The following is a 14,621-nucleotide window of genomic DNA, read 5'->3' on the forward strand; positions in this document are numbered from 1 at the left end:
ACTTTTTGGTAAAATAAAATTTAGTTAAAATAAAAAAAAAAGTGAAAAGTCGAAAATGCCCCTATTACTATTCGTTTGTTTAATATGTAAATTAAAATTGAGATGACTCATCCTTCCAATCATTTGATGAACATTTCAATTCATATTTAATCTTATCTTTATAAACTTATTTAATCTTTATTTTTAGTTTAACAATCCCTTTATTTTTTTAATTATTATTTAGTTTGTTGTCTCCACTCATAAAGTATAATAATAAAAAAATATTTCAAATATAAGGCCGGTGAGTTGGCGCCAATGAATTGTCATGGTTACCCAATTGGGCCCGGGGTCGGTGCCTCCAAAACATTCTCAACGCATAAGTTCAAATACCAACTATATAAATAAATTGATACCAAAATACTTATAATAAACTTAACATGTCAATTGTTTAATTTTCGTAAATATGTAACTTTTCCAATTGGACACTATATAAACCTTTGTTGAAACATTTGAAGCTCACAACTAAATCACAACTTCTAATTAAGCAAGTCATAATAAAATCCTTTTGACTTTTTAAAATGGTGAAGTTGGCATTTGGTGATTTTGGTGACTCATTTAGCGTCGGCTCACTTAAGTCATACTTGGCTGAGTTCATCGCTACACTTCTTTTTGTGTTTGCTGGTGTCGGGTCAGCTATCGCTTATGGTGAGTATATGTTTTCATGCACACTATTTGAATAATTTGTTTCATATAATATAATATAACAAGTTGAACTTAATGTACAATCTTTTATGTAACATAAATCATATTTGAACTATGCAGGTAAGCTTACAGCAGATGCACCATTAGACCCTGCTGGTCTCGTTGCGGTTGCAGTGGCTCATGCTTTAGCACTATTTGTTGGAGTCTCAATTGCAGCCAACATCTCAGGTGGCCATTTAAATCCAGCTGTCACTTTCGGATTGGCTGTTGGCGGCAACATCACCATCCTAACTGGCCTATTTTACTGGATCGCTCAATTGCTCGGCGCAACTGCTGCTTCTTTCCTTCTCCAATTCGTCACTGGTGGCCTGGTATAACACCTTTTCTTTCATATTAACTCATTACTCATCTTTTTTATTTATTTATTTATTTATTTTTTTACATTTTTTAACTAACTTTTTGAGATAATTTAATAGGCTGTTCCAACTCATGGTGTTGCTGACGGGATGAATGCTATTCAAGGAGTCGTGTTCGAGATCATCATAACGTTTGCGTTAGTTTACACAGTTTACGCAACTGCAGCTGACCCAAAGAAGGGATCATTAGGAACTATTGCACCCATTGCAATTGGTTTCATTGTTGGAGCCAACATTTTGGCTGCTGGCCCGTTCAGCGGTGGTTCAATGAACCCGGCCCGATCATTTGGGCCAGCTGTGGCTAGTGGAGACTTTTCACAGAACTGGATTTATTGGGTGGGACCACTTATCGGGGGTGGTCTAGCTGGACTTATCTATGGAGATGTATTCATTGGATCATATGATCCACTCCCAGCCTCGGCTTAAAAAGTTTTAATAGCTTTCGTTGTCAAGTGTATTTTGATTTTGATGTTCCTTTCAGGGTTGAAATTGTAATATCCTTTCGGGATCGATCTGAGATTTGTGGATGTTAAAGGGTCAAATTTGATTAGATGTTAATATGGTTTAATTTAATCATATTTGACCATCCCATAATCTCAAATTTGTGTTGTATCTTGTTTCGGTAAATTTTCAGCTTGTAAACTTAAGATGTGAATAAGATTTGTGATTTTATCTTCTGCTGAAACTTCATTTTTATGTATCAATTATCAGTTTAATTATCACTTTAGGATAATTAGGATAAGGTTAATAACGTGAAATGTATAAATTAGTAAACTTTATTCATACTATACCAAATAATCAAATATTATATTGTAACAGTTCAATTTTGCCAGACTTTAAAAGATTATACTACATACAGATTACAGACAGACATGCAGAGACAAACAAGCAAACACACACAGTTAAGAGGTCAAAATGGGTTGGGTCAAGATAAACGATGTTTAGAATATGTTAGGTTAGGCTGTCCTGTAACCAATTTTTGTCTTTCGACACGTAAACAACTTTCATCTTTTCATTTTTAATTTTTATAAATAGCTAATCTGTTGAAAATTACCACAAAAAGTGTAACATAAATATACAATACTCTAACTTCAAAAGAATGATTGAGATGGTTTTATGCATTTTGAATACACTTTGAGCAATCTTCAACCCATTTGGCTGCACCCTTTCGTTTCACCCTTATGAGATCAGATATAACCCAAATTGACCCTTTTAATTATATATGGGTCGAATACTCAAATCCACTTTAGCCACTTGAGTCAACTTACAGCACATTCACGTATTAAGGGTTGCTCAGAACAAAAATTCACCAAGAATGTACATCCATGAAAATAAGTTTGAACACCATTAATGTGAATATCGCAGAAACCATATACTTATGAAGCTCTGAATGTTTATATATGATAATCGAAATACAGTAATATCCAGATGTAACATCATAACCAAGAATCAAATTGAAAAGGTAATAAGACCATTGACATTCAACATTCCCTTTCCCTTAAGATCAAAAGACAACCGTCCTGTTCTCTACATATGGTAGAACACGCAACTCACAGTAGGATTTTATTGCTTTTAAAAGACACTGTTTTTCAATATTCTCTGATTTCTGCACAAAACTCAGCATATTATCCTTGTGCGTAACTCTTTCAACCTGAAAGTTCACAATCAAAATGAAGTTTACATAATTTCTCAATACTTAGGTGTTCAGATTATCAAGTGGAGTCAGAAAAAAAAATGTAGCCACTACAATTGTTCCGTTACCACCTCACGTAACTCTCTCGGTTACTTAGGGATACATGTTGCCATAAACTAGAGGTGTGAATTTCGATCCATTTACTTGTAAATTGCTTATTATGGGTCATATTTAAACTCCAAATGGTCAAATGGGTAGAAAAGTTGAGTAAAATAACACTTTGAAAGCTATAGATAGAACATAGCAGTTATGAATTGCAACCAGAAACTTACCATTTGTTCAATGATTGGCCCATCATCAAGTTCCTCTGTCACAAAGTGGCTTGTAGCACCAATCAATTTCACACCAGCATTAAAGGCCTGCCACACACCATTAAAAAATAGTGTGTTTTTTTTTTTTAAACCTCGTATGATTGAACATGCTTAGAAAAAATGAGAGGGATGGAAGACGAACTTGTCTAGAAGGATTCCCACCCTTAAAGGATGGCAATAAGCCATGATGAATGTTGATGATATCGTTCGCATAAGTATTCAAAAAGCTTTTAGATAAAACCTGGTTGCAGACACATAATGTTATTCACTTGTTAATTTGAAAAAATAAGTGGAGGCTCAATGGGCATGGATCGAGTAAAATTTATGCATAGTATAAGTGACGCTATATGTAGTTATGTTATAATCGAACTAACTCAATTAAGTTATTAGAGTTACCTGCATATACCTAGCAAGGACTAAAAAGTCTGTATCTTGAACCAATTGCAGTATCTCATATTCTCTTCTATTTTCTTTCGTTGTGGACAGATAGTGATATGGGATTTCATGCCTTTCGAGGAATCGAGCCACATGAGAGTTGGGAAGCCGATCATGATTACTGTTCACATAAACATCCATCAATAAGCATATTTAATAATAAACAGATAAGAACGAACGAACAAGTAAAATTCACCTGATGATACAGCTAATATCAATTGGAACTTTGGAAGTTTCCCATCTTGCCATGCAAGCAACAAATCAACAAGACAGTGGTCCTACAGAAGTGTAATAATCATTTAGAATAAGGTTTAGGTAAACAGTCAAAAGTAGAGGTGCCAGTGGGTGTTAAATGGCCGGGTCAGGTTGACCCCAAACACTTTTTTCATTATTCAGAGTTCTTTTTTTCATTTTTGTATAATTAATGTGTTATTTATAAAAGTCGGATTACTATACTGATATAAATGTTCTAATAAAGCAACTAAAGAGTTGGAATCTTGCGGGCATATATAGGGCTATTAACAAACCGAACTCGAGTAGAGCAATAAGAATTTGAGCTTGGCTCGTTTAATTATTACTCAGCCAGATAAAAAGTTTCATATTTTGTTTGAGTTCGAACTCGAAAACATTTCTTCTATATTAGAATTCGAGCTCGATATTCGTTTAAATTTTTTAACTAATTGACGAAATTTTTAGTGTAAGCTTAATGCTCGTATTCATACTCGAAATCGAGTAGTCGTCGAATGTTCGGTTCGTTAACAACCCTACATATGTTTTGAGACTTTCAACCTGTTTGGCCCACACGACTTATTCCCATTTTAACTAGATTGTATGACTCGGCCCATTTGAGATAAAATACAATCAAATCAAATCATTTATAAGATGGGTCGAAATTGCCACCTGTGGTACTCATCAGTATAATAAATACTACAATATTTACTATTTAGATATAAAAGACTTGTGTAAAACCTGCTTAGAAGCAAGAACTGCAATTTTATATTTCGGATCTACATGATGGCACCCGTACAACAGATTTGTATGCCTTGAATTTCCTTGATAAACTAAGAATGTCCTCATCCAAATGTAACCACTGTGTACAAGTTTTGTATGCATCTTAACGACAGCCTTTAGGGCTGTTATTAACAAATTTCATATTTGAAATATATATTATTATTTTTTATTTTTATTTTTGGACAACAATTTTTAAATCTCTAACGGTATAGAAACCACCAACCGATCATATTCGACTCACTTACGCTTCAAATGAAACCAATTCATCCCATTAGGTAACCGAGATCTGTAGCGACCCGACAAAATCGTCATTGACGGCGCCGTCTACTTAGGTCCCGTTACGTGGTTATAAGTCTTTAAAATAACGTTTGACCAAAAGTATGTCGCATTCATTTCAAATGTAAAGATTGTTTCAAAGTTTACAAGAATAGTTCAACCACTAGTTACGTTACAACGTTAAGTACAAATGAAACCTATGCGACACAGTTTTAAAATAAGTCAAAAGACGCTCCATGTATGCATATATACTCGACGTCCAATGCAAGTATCAAAATAGTGAGCGGAAGCATGTATCACATATCGTTTAAAGACCGGAGAAAAACATAGAAATCTGTCAACGAAAACGTTGGTGAAATCATAGGTTTAAGTAAGTAAGTGAGTAAGTACAAATGAACCACAAGATTTATAACATTTAAATAATAGTAAACCATTCTAAAAATTGTTATCACGAGCACCCAATTATCAAGGCTTAACTTTCCATCCATAGAACCCCATCACAATAGTGTTAGAACATACACTGTTTCTCGAAAGTATATTTCATCCGAAGTAACGGTAGCGAACCGTCCGAATGAGGGTTTGTCAAACCCATATGGCCATACAACATAAGTTCTCGCTTACACCTGGCAAGTGTAACTAATGATAATCGAATTGAGGATTTTGTTCTAACTCGTATGTAGAATGTTTTTTTTCGTACTCGTGTTCACTTTGTAAAATTGAAACGTTTATGTTTTCTCATCCCAAATGTAAGTTAAAAAGAGTAAAAGTGGGACTATGATCTCACCTTGAGTGCACGAGTAATAAAGTACTTCACAAGTAACGTGTGCAAGGACAATTGCTAGTCTTGACCTAAACAAGTAGGTTGTATCAATAACGGTAAACACGATTGGTCAAAGTTGTTCAATTAGTCCTATGGCTCGTTACGACTCGATTAATATAGCATGTGAGTCAAATTGTCAAGTTTCATGCAAGATTTATGTGACGACACGGGAAATTTCCGACCAAATTTAAACTTAATCTTTATATGATTTCGACAAGATAAGCAAAGTCTGTAATATTGAGTCTCAAAAGTTTTAGAATTATGTTATATCGTTGGAAAGGTAATTTAACGCGTATCTTATATCGTTGGAAAGGTAATTTAACGAGAAATACAACTAAACACATTTCATTAAAATAAAAACATCATTTACAATAACCGAAATCTCGCCGAATGATCATTATTTAACGTTTCAAGCTCAAAAAATGCAAATGGTGATTCGGGAATCTAATTTACACATACGATATGCCGTTTTGAAGGTAATTAAGCATACAATACTACTAAACACTTACAAACAACATTTCAAAGCATTTAATGCATCAAAAGTTCACTTTACTCTTATCAAACCCTAACTCAAAATCACACAATCAATAATCATGTTAGTAAAGTTTTCTTAATCAACCTACACATCAAATTGAAGCTAGTGATGCTAGTAACACATTTAATACATGCACTTTTAACATCTAACAACAATTAAGCAACCAAATCTCAAGATCAAACACACCCATTTCAAGTTTAAGCTAGTTACATCAAAATGACAAGAACAAGCATACAAATCATATATTCATGTTAGACTTGAGTCATAGACACTAATGAACACTTTTATAAGTTAAAAACATCAAGAACAAAGGAATCTAGTGTTTTTAGAAAGTTACCCAAACTTGATGAAATCGGTATGGAATTGAAGAGGAAGATGCAAGGATTCCAAATATGTAATTTGTTTTGAAGAACACTTGCTAGATCAGATTTAGATGATGAATTTGTGTTTGAGGGTTTGAGAGAATAAAGGTGGAAGTATTAGAAAAGAGGTGAGTGAATGAATGGAGGTGGTGAAGTGGTTGACTAGTTGACCTAGTCACCACTTTGGTCACTAGTCAAGATTAGTCCCTCAAGTTTGTAGTCGGGTGTGTGAATTAACCGAACGAATATTTTAAATTCGCGAGAGTAAACGGGGGATGTCATAATCCAATAACAGAAATATTGAGAACGTTAGCTAATGGAGGATACGAATCTAGATACGAAAGATATTAGTAAAATAAAAAGACGGGCGTTAAAATAATTTTAACGGAAAAATGCGGGATGTTAGATTACCCACACCTTAAAAGAAATTTCGTCCCGAAATTTAGTTGGAAGTAGTAGTCGATGTCTCTTCCTCGAGACCTTCTGTTGTCAATTCTATGAATAAGTGAAGATACGTCCTTGGGCATTCCCACGAACTTTGACGGTCAGGATTTTACGCTGTCTTAAGGTTTGGTTTTCACGATTCCATAATTTCAACCGGTTCTCCTATGAAGTAGAGTTTGTCATCAATAGTAATCTCATCTAAGAGGATAACAAGTTTCTGTTCTGCAGGACACTTCTCTAAGTTTGGTATCTATAAGGTAGGATAAACGGGAACTTAATTGAGTTGAAAGATCTAAACGGTATGTAGCGGGTCCAATACGCCCCAAGATTTCAAAAGGATCAATATTGCTGATTTAACTTCCTTCGTTTTCCTAAAATGGATTACACCTTTCCAAGGTGCGACTTTTAGCATTTCGTGGTTACCCACTTGAGATTCGAGAGGCTTACGTCTAACATCGGCACAACTCTTTTGGCGACTACGGGTCGTCTTGAGCCCATTTCGGACTTGAACGATCTTAACGGTTATTTCTTGAATGAGTTCGGATTTGGTGATTTGCTTGTCACCTACTTCGGTCCAACGAATAGGGGAACGACATTTGCGGTCACATAAGGTTTCGAAAAGTGCGGTGTTAATACACGAGTGGTAACTACCGTTGTAAGAGGAATCAACTAAAAGTGACAATACAAGTTTGTAACATGTCTTTCCAAGATTTGAATCGTACTTTTGCTTGGTTCATCGGGGTGTGGATGATACGCGGTACTCATGTCTAAACGTATTCCCAAGGCTTCTTGTACAACTAGAAGTGAAACGAGTATTTCAATCCGAGATAATTGATAAATGTACACTGGGTTGGAATAGAATTTCTAAGATATGTTTGAACAAGTTAGTTAAGGCTCGAAAACATTTGTTGGAACAAGTTTCTTATCGGTTACTGAAAACGTTCGTCAAGGCTACTCACCCTCGTGGTGAACACTAGTAATACGTGAAGAGTCTCTCTCTCCATTGAGAATTTAGATAAAAAGGTTTCCTTATACGGAAGTACGAGCGAAAAAGATAGGAGTGAAATGAGGATTTAGAATAGGATGAGTTTTCTCCTCGAGGTAGACATATCGCGTATCTTGTGGCCAAATGTTGAAACTTGGTGGGAATGAGATAGTACGTAGTTGTTTAGTTCGGAGTTGAGTAGTAGTTAACCGTATATCAGAAGCATAAGGACGATAAGTCGAAGAAGAAAGAGGTATTCTTGGATTGTGTGTTATCTTAGGTTCCAGTAGTATCAAACGGTAACAGTGAAATAACAGAGTTATGTAACGTGGTACGTGGTGATGAGAAGATTGATCGGGTCTGTAATTAAGTATTCCAATTCTTCATGCGAATGTAACGAATTTCAGTTTCCTTGAGTTCGAATCGAGAGAGGATGCCTTTTAGGCGTTCACGTAGAATTATCTCCATATTTGAGTTCCATTTTGTGCTACACGAATTTGGCTAGTAAGGTGGGTGTGAATCATCATGTTCAAGGTCCGGACATGGAGAGGTTTAAATCTTTCCCTTAGTGAGTTAACGAGGTTAAAGCACGAGCAATACGAGAAAAGTCAGAAATGAATCTTCGGTAATAACCGGCGATATCTAAGATTTTACGAATACAAGTCGGAGTCGTGAGGGTTTCTCAATTACGCGTGGCTTCGATTTTCTCCAGATCTACTTAATACCTTGACCCCTAACAATATGGTTTAGAATTTGGACTTCGTTTAACCAAAATTCTGTCAATACCCCGTCCTAATCCATCTGGACGAAGTCATCAACATTTGGTCCCATTGCGATGATCGACTCCTAGTAATATCTTTAAAATGAGTAAATGCACAGCGGAAGATTTCTTTCATACCTGAGAATAAACATGCTTTAAAGTGTCAACCAAAAGGTTGGTGAGTTCATTAGTTTATCGTAAACATTCATTTTCATCATTTTAATAGACCACAAGATTTTAGATATTTAATTGTACACGTAACCCGAGTACATAATAACACGCGTAACTCGCGAATTAAAATTCATTCATATGGTGAACGCTTGATAACCGAACTAACAGGATGCATATAGAATATCCCCATCATTCCGGGACTCTCATCGGATATGATAATCGAAGTACTAAAGCATTCATAACCCGAATGAGACTTGTCGAGGTCCATAGATCTATCTTTAGGATTCGCGTCAATTGGTGGCAATTATAATAAACACCAATTCTTAGGCTACCAAGCTAAAAAGGGGCATATTCAATTCGATAATCCAACCATAGAATGTAGTTTCGATTACTTGTGTCTATTTCGTAAAACATTTATAAAAGTAGCGCATGTATTCTCAGTCCCAAAAATATATATTGCAAAAGCATTTAAAAAGGGAGCAAATGAAACTCACTATACTGTATTTCGTAGCAATTATGCCTATGACGGCACTGAACAAGTGCAGGGTTGGCCTCGGATTCACGAACCTATTTCAGTAATGTATATATTAAAACACATAATGAGCATATAATGGTATTTCAATCCAGTTTATACATATTAATTATAAAATATATTACTTGTTAAAAATATTAAGGTATTTATTATTTCTAACACAATATATATTATATATGTTATTTTTATATTAAAATAGTAAATTAGGTATACTTATGACATATGTAATAATTATATTTTTATATAATTATCTTTTATTTGTCAAAAAAATAATAATAATTATGATAATACTAAAATAATGATAATAATACTAATAATTAGATTTAATAATGATATTGATAATAATAATTTTGATCATAACCTTAGTCATTTTATTTGTAGTAATAATAATGATAATGATAGTATTAATAAAATAATAAAAATGATAATTCTAATACTTATTTTAGTAATAATGATAATAATAATAATAATACTAATATATATATATATATATATATATATATATATATATATATATATATATATATATATATATATATATATATATATATATATATATATATATATATATATAACAAAAGAAGACTACCTTGCAGTTTTCTCCAAAAAAGATATGACTCGAACCCAAGACCTCTATGTTAAACACAATACATCCAACCATCTGATCTGATTTGTCTTTCTATTTTAATTTGTGACATAAACCCCTTTAACCCTTATCAAGTATCATCTAATATCATTATCTAAATTTTAAGACAAGTGTGGGATGGGTTTCGGCCCGATTGAAAATAGATGAATCTCGGCCCAAGAAATAATTACTCAAGCCCCATGGGCCTGACTTGAATAACTTATTCTTGCTGGAAAAAAATGACTGCACCAGGTGGGAATCGAACTCAAGACCTCTCGTTTAACACACTACACACCTAACCATTCCTCTGACTGCTAATTTTCTTATTTATATACTAGTTTAAATTTATTTAACCACTTATTATGTTTCATTCTTCTCTTTCAAAACAAACCCAGAACTATTCATGGAATTTTCATTTCATACATCATCATCATCTTGTTAACTAATTTCACAGACTTATCATCATCGTGATTCATGATACCATCATCATTAACGTTTAATATTCCTAATCACCATCGTCGTAATATCTTCATCTTCGTTCATCATAAACACTATTCATCGTCTTCATCAACATTTCATCATTACATATCCTCATTTTATAGCCGTCCGTTAACATCCTCGTTGTACAGGAGCAGAAGTAGGACCGCAACAATAGTGGTAAAACAGAAAAAAATATGTCGCAGCCCCTTTTTTTTAACGCGATCTTGGTTATAGAAATTTATAACAGTAATGATGGTGGTGTTTTGCGTGATAAAATAGGCACAGAGAAATGGTAGCAGCGATGGTGGTCTGTCATTTAATGTGGTGGTTAAAATGGTAAAAAGGTGGCGGGTTTGGTGGTCGTGGAAGTCGATGATGAAGGAGGTGGTGATTATAAACAGTGGTGGTGATTGTTCAGTGGTTGTGCTCATGGTGGTGATGGTGTGAAGGTGAACCGAGGATGATGACGGGTTACGGTGATGAGATGTGGTGATGTGACTCTCGGTGGTGGTTTGTTTCACGATCTTAATGTTGGAGTATGATACAAATTCAAAGCGAGCGGAAGCATTTTTAAAACTTTACAAAATCATACTCTTCCACGGATCATTGTATAAAACTTTAGCAAACAAAATAAATTAACAAAACCGAACAAGAGAAGATTAGAATACAACCTTTGTAGCCTTTTGAAGATCGAATTTGAAAACTCAAAGAAGAGTTCCTCTAAACGGTAGACACCCAAAGTTCCAACCTTGTTTCGATCTATACCTTCTACTTAACGGATCTTTTCTTCTTCCTTATTTCCACCAAAAACAGAACCCAATTATAGATTTCAAGTATTTTGGTTACTTGAAAATGTGAAAGAAAATAGCATTTTTGTATGTGTGTTTTGTATCTTGTGTATGTCATTTCCAATACCAAGACTTGGTATTATATATTACATAATTGATACAATAATTAATACATCTAGTACAAATATAATAAATAAAGATTTGGAAAGATTTGCAAAATCAAATCTTTATATAAAATAAGATTTACAAAATCAAATCATATTTTATAAATCAAATCAAATCTTATATCTTATATAAAATATGATTTGCAAAATCTAATCAAATCTCTACATATTTAGATTTGTAAGTATATGTATACACATAAAAAAAACTTACTTAATTTATTAAACCATTAACTAATGATTAATAAATTAATTTCCGATTAGAAGTTATATCAAACAATTTACAATTGGCCTTTGTGTGTGACCGAATAGGATAAATAGACTTTTATTATTTAATGTCATGGGCATATCTTCGGAATATATGTACCACGGTCAAACCACGGTCGAACCGTAGCCAACCCGAGAACATATTTCCAACAGTCTCCCACTTGCACTGACATTAATAATATTGGTCTATCTTAAAAGACACACCATGTGTAACAACTAGTCTCCTACGTTACACTCCTATATTTTGATTTATATCAATCATCCTTTTGTTCAAGATATCTATATGAACGTGTGACATGGTTAAGTGTCAATCATCATCGTTCAAGATTATGTTTCCCGATAGAGATTTGTGGTGATCAAATAGACTGCAATTGCATTAATTCAGTCGTAGCATGGCCATGCATTTAATTCAGCACAAATCAACGAGAGCCCCAGAGATATCGCTTAAACTCGCTTAAAGAAGAAGGAACAAATTGCTTCAACTATATAGACATCCACCACATTCCATGATATACCCAATCTGCTCCCTTATGACCGGAATTTAGGCACAGCGTTAGAAACAGGTCAAAGTATAACGTAGTTTGTGTCAGGATTTCTCATACATATCTACTCTAGGATAAATGATGTTGCCATCTTAGAGCTTACTTGTGACTTAAAACCATGAAGTAGCGTCTAAGTGTGGTCATTCCAGAACCTTGAATTAACTATCAAGTTCCTCATGAATGTAGTTTCATATAAGCCTATATTACTACACTTCATAGCAGCCTTAATTCAATTCTCTCTTCCTTAGAGAATGACCGACTATGGAAGTTTATGAAATAATATTCATTGGAAGTTAAAACATGCAAAATGAAACATGACAATATACAATGAAATGATCGAATCGTGCGTATAATATAATCTCAATATATTAATCATTAGATCAATTGCAACATATATTATTATCTAATGTTTAAAGTTTCAAACTTAACATAAAAATACAATCAAACTTTATCATCAATGACACGAATGCCAATAGACATGCTCACGTGACGGCTCCACCGTTCAACATAAATACAAATCCTGATTGTGAAGAGCAATCATCTCTATCTAATTGAAAACTAGCGTCAGAGTATCCTTTGACGCTCAGCTCGTCATTCCCACCATAGACCAAGAACATTTCTTTAGTCCACCTAAGATACTTTAGAATGTTCTTGACTGCTATCCAATGAGCTTCACCAGGATTGGCCTGATGACGACTAGTCATGCTTAGTGCATACGACACATCAGGCCTAGTGCATATCATCGCATACATGATCGATCCTATAGCTGAAGCATATGGAGTCCAAATCATGGTAGCTGACTCCAAGTCAGAATTAGGACATTGAGACTAGCTCAATATCATTCCAGGGTTCATAGGAACGCACCCTTTCTTGGAGGTATGCATACCGAATTTCTTCAGTATCTTATCTATATATGCACTTTGGTTTATCCCAATTAATCTCCATGACCTATCTCGATAGATCTTTATTCCCAAAATATATGATGCATCTCCTATGTCTTTCATGGAGAAACATTTCCCTAACCAAGCTTTGACATCTTTCAATGTCGGGATATCGTTTCCCATGAGTAATATGTCATCGACATATAGTACAAGGAAGACTACAACACTCCCACTAGACCTAACATAGACACATGGCTCATCTTCGCTTCTTATAAAACCAAATTCTTTGATCTTCTCATTAAAGCAAAGATTTCAGGTACGAGAAGCTTGTTTAAGTCCATAAATGGACCTTTGAAGCTTGCACACACTATTAGGATACTTAGGATGCACATAACCCTCAGGTTGTGTCATAAACACATCCTCTGTTAGTTTACCATTAAGGAAAGCTATTTTTACATCCATTTGCCATATCTCAAAGTCATAAAATGCAGCTATGGCAAGAAGTATTCTAATGGATTTCAACATAGCTACTGGTGAAAAAGTTTCATCATAGTCTACACCATATTGTTGCGTGTAACCCTTAGCCACCAGTCTGGCTTTGAATGTGTATACATTTCCATCCATATCGGTCTTCTTCTTGAAGACCCACTTACACCCAATGGTTTTAGTACATGGTATATGATTAATCAAGGTCCAGAATTGATTATCATGCATGGATTGGATCTCGTTGTCCATAGCCTCCTTCCATTTGACAGACTCGGGGCATGTCATTGCTTCCTGATAGGTAATAGGTTCATCAGAATCTATATTTTCGTCATCACCCTCAAATATGTGTAAATTATATTTCTTTGGTGTTCGGCGCACTCTATCAGATCTACGTATGGGCGGTGGATGTAGGTTAGTTTCTCTTTCAACTGCAGGCTCATCGACCTCTTGAGGAGAATCGGTTCCAATATCGGTTTTCATGTCGGTTGATTCTTGAATTTCTTCAAGGTCAATTTTGCTCTCACTGGTTCCTTTTGATATGAGATCCTTTTCAAGGAAGACTCCCCTTTAGGACACAAAGATTTTGTTCTCAATAGGGTTGTAAAACAAATATCTAAAAGAATCAGTGGGGTAACCAACAAATAAACACTTTTCAGATCTGGATTCAAGTTTATCTTGAGCTTCACGATGAACGTAAGCCTCACAACCCTAGATTCTTAGATATGAGAGAGACACAGTTTTACCATGCCATATCTCATAAGGTGTTTTAGAAACTTTCTTGGTTGGGATGAGGTTAAGGATCCTTGCGGCAGTTTGTAGGGCATAACCCCAAAAACTGATTGGAAGCTTTGTGCGGCTCATCATGGATCGAACCATATCAAGTAATGTTCGATTCCTCCTTTCAGCCACACCATTATGTTGTGGTGTTCTAGGAGGAGCTAATTGTGAGATTATCCCAC

At 34.7% G+C, this 14,621-nt stretch overlaps 1 protein-coding gene and 1 pseudogene across 1 annotated transcript; one reads left to right on the forward strand and one right to left on the reverse strand.

Moving 5' to 3' along the window:
- Positions 1-514: 514 nt before the first annotated feature.
- On the forward strand, positions 515-1,631 carry LOC139852446 (probable aquaporin TIP-type RB7-5A). The gene is made up of 3 exons (XM_071841745.1): positions 515-684; positions 802-1,052; positions 1,158-1,631. The coding sequence occupies exons 1-3, from the start codon at positions 558-560 to the stop codon at positions 1,521-1,523; spliced, it is 744 nt and encodes a 247-aa protein (XP_071697846.1). The 5' UTR covers positions 515-557; the 3' UTR covers positions 1,524-1,631.
- Positions 1,632-2,601: 970 nt separating this feature from the next.
- The window catches only part of LOC139855065 (formyltetrahydrofolate deformylase 1, mitochondrial-like), a 46,088-nt pseudogene continuing 34,068 nt past the window's right edge, over positions 2,602-14,621 (reverse strand).

Source organism: Rutidosis leptorrhynchoides, chromosome 6, assembly GCF_046630445.1.
Source record: "Rutidosis leptorrhynchoides isolate AG116_Rl617_1_P2 chromosome 6, CSIRO_AGI_Rlap_v1, whole genome shotgun sequence".
Classification (NCBI taxonomy): Eukaryota; Viridiplantae; Streptophyta; class Magnoliopsida; order Asterales; family Asteraceae; genus Rutidosis; species Rutidosis leptorrhynchoides.

Excerpts from the sequence above, each read along its gene's own strand:
- LOC139852446 (XM_071841745.1), top strand. The coding sequence starts at position 558 with ATGGTGAAGTTGGCATTTGGTGATTTTGGTGACTCATTTAGCGTCGGC. Across the intron at positions 685-801 it reads CGGGTCAGCTATCGCTTATG|GTAAGCTTACAGCAGATGCA; the intron begins GTGAGTATATGT and ends TGAACTATGCAG. Across the intron at positions 1,053-1,157 it reads AATTCGTCACTGGTGGCCTG|GCTGTTCCAACTCATGGTGT; the intron begins GTATAACACCTT and ends ATAATTTAATAG.